General features: G+C 28.4%; 1 protein-coding gene across 1 annotated transcript; it reads right to left on the reverse strand.

Annotated features, from left to right (window-relative positions):
* Positions 1-1228: 1228 nt before the first annotated feature.
* LOC136795933 (DNA repair protein XRCC1-like) lies at positions 1229-3761 on the reverse strand (the record flags this gene model as incomplete). Its single annotated transcript, XM_067048102.1, is given in 3 exon segments — positions 1229-1414; positions 2397-2466; positions 3198-3761. Coding segments are annotated over 3 exon segments (739 nt in total), but the record flags the coding sequence as incomplete, so codon positions are not given.
* Positions 3762-4097: the final 336 nt, after the last annotated feature.

Here is a 4097-nt window from a genome sequence, read left to right on the forward strand (position 1 = left end):
TATGTATAAATGTATACACATATATACATAATTCTTTGAATGAGAACATTCCATTATTCTACTAAAATTCTGGTGCTATGTGCGCACATAACACAATTTTCACTTACTATGAAATCAATCATTAGTTTCAGGAAACATAAGCATAGCATTTTACAAAAATTTATAATTTGTTCTTAACCATTCATTTAATGCTTAATTGTTACAGAATCAGTATTGAAAATACTAATGAGTTATCCTGTCAACTGAAAGCCTCATATATATGTTAAGTGAAATTAAAAATTATTTATTTTATAACTGTGGTGAAAAAAAACGTTATCATGCTGCGAAACAGAAAAACCATTGTGCATGTGTCTGGAGGTTAAAACAGAATTTTTATTTATGTGTTTCTAGTAATTTTCTATTACATTCTATGACTCTCTTAGTTTAATATTATTTTTCTAAGATCTTGGCTTTCCAATGATATATAATACGTCTATATCACTGTTCTTATCTCCGGAAATGTTTTCACCTGAAAAAAACAAAAACTTTTTCTTCTTATCTCCTAAACTTAATTATCAAATTTTTTCTTAGTTAATATTTATCCATTTTTAATGACTAGTAAGAATGTGATATGGGCAATTCTTTCAAATGAAAAAAATTAAAAGTAGTTTGGAGAAAGAATTTGTTTAAAAATCCGCATGGGCCCTGTCGAACTATTTCAATAAGGATAAAACCTATTTGATATAAAAGAACACCTAATTTTCCACTGATGTGCTGAGTTTAATCAATAGCATTAGAGCCATTTATGAGAGAAAAAAATATAAACTGGCACTTCTGGTTGGTCGAGTTTATCAAAAAAGTTATTTATTTATGAAAAATACCCTTCTTTATTTTGAAAAATGAAATATTCTTATGATCTTATGAAATTTGAAAAATTCTTATTTATTTTACATTGGATAAAGAATTGACTTCATAAGGCTTTGAATAAATTCATGAAGGCTTTTTCATAACCGCTTTTTCATAACCCTCCATCACAAAAATCCTTAATCCTCAAATTGATTTCAGTAATGTCATATATATCTTTATTTGAACAGACAAAGGATCCCGTGAATGTCCAATAGGACACCAGAACACTTGAGGAACAAACAGAGGTATTTTTTATAATCAAAGAAATGTTGGCCTCTTTTTTTCCCAATAAAGAAAATTTATGCTGTGAATAATAATAGGTGAATAAGAAAAAAAAGAATGATGAATTTTTTAACATTATATTTAAAAATTTCTCAAATATACAAATGTAATACATTACAACACTTGATATGGCTTAGTAATTCTACTTTATTTCAAACTTGGAGATAGGTGAAAGGTAGTTACAATCGTGACATATCCAAACCCAATCAGGTTTTACTCCTACTGCTTTAGGGCAGAGCTTCTTCACCTAAAATAATAATTACAATAAATTGTTTGTTTAGTCATGAGTGTGGTCGCAATTTATTAAGTGGATTCACCACAGAATAAAAGTTATAGTAAGCGGAAAACATTCACTGATATAGGTTTCCATACTTACTCCATAGAATGGGTTTGGGGAGAGGAGATAATCTACAGGGTACCACCCTATTCTATTCTTGAAAAAATCACCTCCTTGTATAAACTTTGTTCTAAAAATAGAACAACCTTGCAAAATACTGAACCCCTTGCCTTGATGGGTTGTATCAGTCCACATTATAATTTTTACATCGGAAACATTACTAATGATTATGAGTGCTCACTTCACAGTGTTTTGTTATCATAATTATGAGAGATAGTTAACCGTGGATGACGTACTAGGAGATGATGGTTGGGGGTGCGGTCAAATGAAACCTCGCGGTGTTATTTTAAACCTAGAAGTTCAGAACAACAAACATATGTATTTGTTTTGGTTTTTTGTCATGGCCAATGTTATCCGACATTTAATGAATGATTATTATAGAATAAATAAAAAGTTAAATAAAATCTAACAACTTAAGATATTATTTATTTCTGGTTTAAATAATAAATTTAATGCAATGGTTCATATTCCTATGTTTCAAATGATATTTCACTCAGAACATGGTTAGTTTTGATAGCTGAACTTAAATTACTAAACTGGGTCCATTTATTCTATTTAATAAATAGAATTAAAACAATTCATCAATGAGGAAGAAGGAGGTTATTATTTAAAAAGTGTGACATGTAATTGATTTATAACCAGTTCAATAATTAAATAAAAGAAAATTAAAGAAAACAAAATTTAAGAATGGATATTTAATAATAATAATCTACCACTAATGAAACACTATTGGAAATTATCATAGTTTTCCAAAATAATACAATTAAATAATAAATTGTCTAAAAACTTTATAACACAATGTTTCATCATTGTATACTGATAATTTACTAACCTTGTTAACTTCTTCAATGCTTCGGGTGATAATAAACTCAACAGCATTGCTTGGTTTCTCAACAACAATTCTATAAAAAATAAATTAACATAAGTGACTCTCAATATGGGAAAAAAACTAAAGTAAATATACTATCATTCCAACAGCCTAATTAAGAACCATTTATCTTAATTCTAAAGACTCCATATCGCAAATCTAAAGTTATACCAAATGTATTTAGTTTACAAATATTGTTATAATTGTATTATATTTTAACTTGTACATAATTTTAAACAATCAAGGATTAGTCATAAATAGAAATAAGAGAGGAAATAACATCACAATCATGGAGCTTTATGAATTGTATTCCACTACAAATAATGTACAATTTATAAAGTTAAACAACTTCAACATGCAGTACATGTGGTGATGATTTCTAAAAATGATATTCTGGAAAGATTATTAGCGGAGAGATTCTGTGATTAAAGAGGGATTGGAAGACCAAGACTAAGATGGTCTAACTGTGTGCTTGCTAACATAAGGAAGTGTTCTACCAAGGATAATACTGGGTGGAGAGTTATCACTATAGATTCAGACAATTGGAGGATGTCATTCTAAGAATTATAAGGTCACTAATACTATTGTGTTGCATACCTTAGTCATAAACCATACACAACTCAAAAAAATTTAACATATAATAAGCAGGTTTTCAAGTTGCTATACAGAAAAAAACAAAAACAGTTTTAAATTATTAATATCAAAATGAGTAATATAGTAAAACTAATTAACTAACATCTATCCACAAAATTAAAATCTACTTACCCTTTATGTGCAAAAATGTAACGATCCACTTTCTTTCTCTCCTCATCAGTCAAATCCTGACCAATCAAAAATCTAATATCTTCATAGTAAGTCAATAGAGGAATTAAACCATACTTTTTAGAAAAAGAGTCCTCAGGTTCAATATCAGTATCCATTTCATAAATATCAGTCTCACAGAACTTACGGCTAGGTCCTGGGTCAATATTAACAACTGGAATGATATCTTCTTCCTGATCCATAGACTGAATGCTTTCTAAGCTATGATTTTTATTGGTAGGTAACATCTTTACTGAAATATTTTTCTTTTTATTTCCTGGAGATGTATTATTAGTTGGTTCTTTGCGTTCATTTTTACGAAATACTTTAGTTTGTTTGGTAGGGGATTGATGTTCAGAGTCTGGTACTTTCACTGCAGATGGTTCATCAACATCATTAAACAGTTTTGATGACTCTTTAAAATGTTTACGATTAATACATCCATTTCTTACATCACTTTCATCCTTCACACTAGAATTATTTACTTGAGATTCCTCTGTTTTGTTTTTGTTTTGCAGCTTTAGAACCCTAATATAAAATAATGTTAGATTAATGATTTATTATAATGATTGTATTGTGTATGATTTGTTTCATTATTAACAAACACAATTTTGATCCAATATACTCTCAACTTTTATTTTCAAAAGCTCTCCAACATTTCGGCCCTCAGGCCATTTTCAAGGAGACAACCTATAAAAATTTTTGTTTTTATATTAATTACATTGTTTCCTAAACAACATACTGATATTTTTGGCTATACCTTAAATATTGATATCATGTTCTCTAAAATCTTTTCTGCAGGCTAATTGCCCATGTCATATCTTTAAAATAAATTAAATATTAAAATAACATCATAACAGTTTC

The sequence above is a fragment of the Halyomorpha halys genome, unplaced genomic scaffold, assembly GCF_000696795.3.
Source record: "Halyomorpha halys isolate HHAL.00 unplaced genomic scaffold, Hhal_1.1 Scaffold9414.1, whole genome shotgun sequence".
In the NCBI taxonomy this organism is placed as follows: Eukaryota; Metazoa; Arthropoda; class Insecta; order Hemiptera; family Pentatomidae; genus Halyomorpha; species Halyomorpha halys.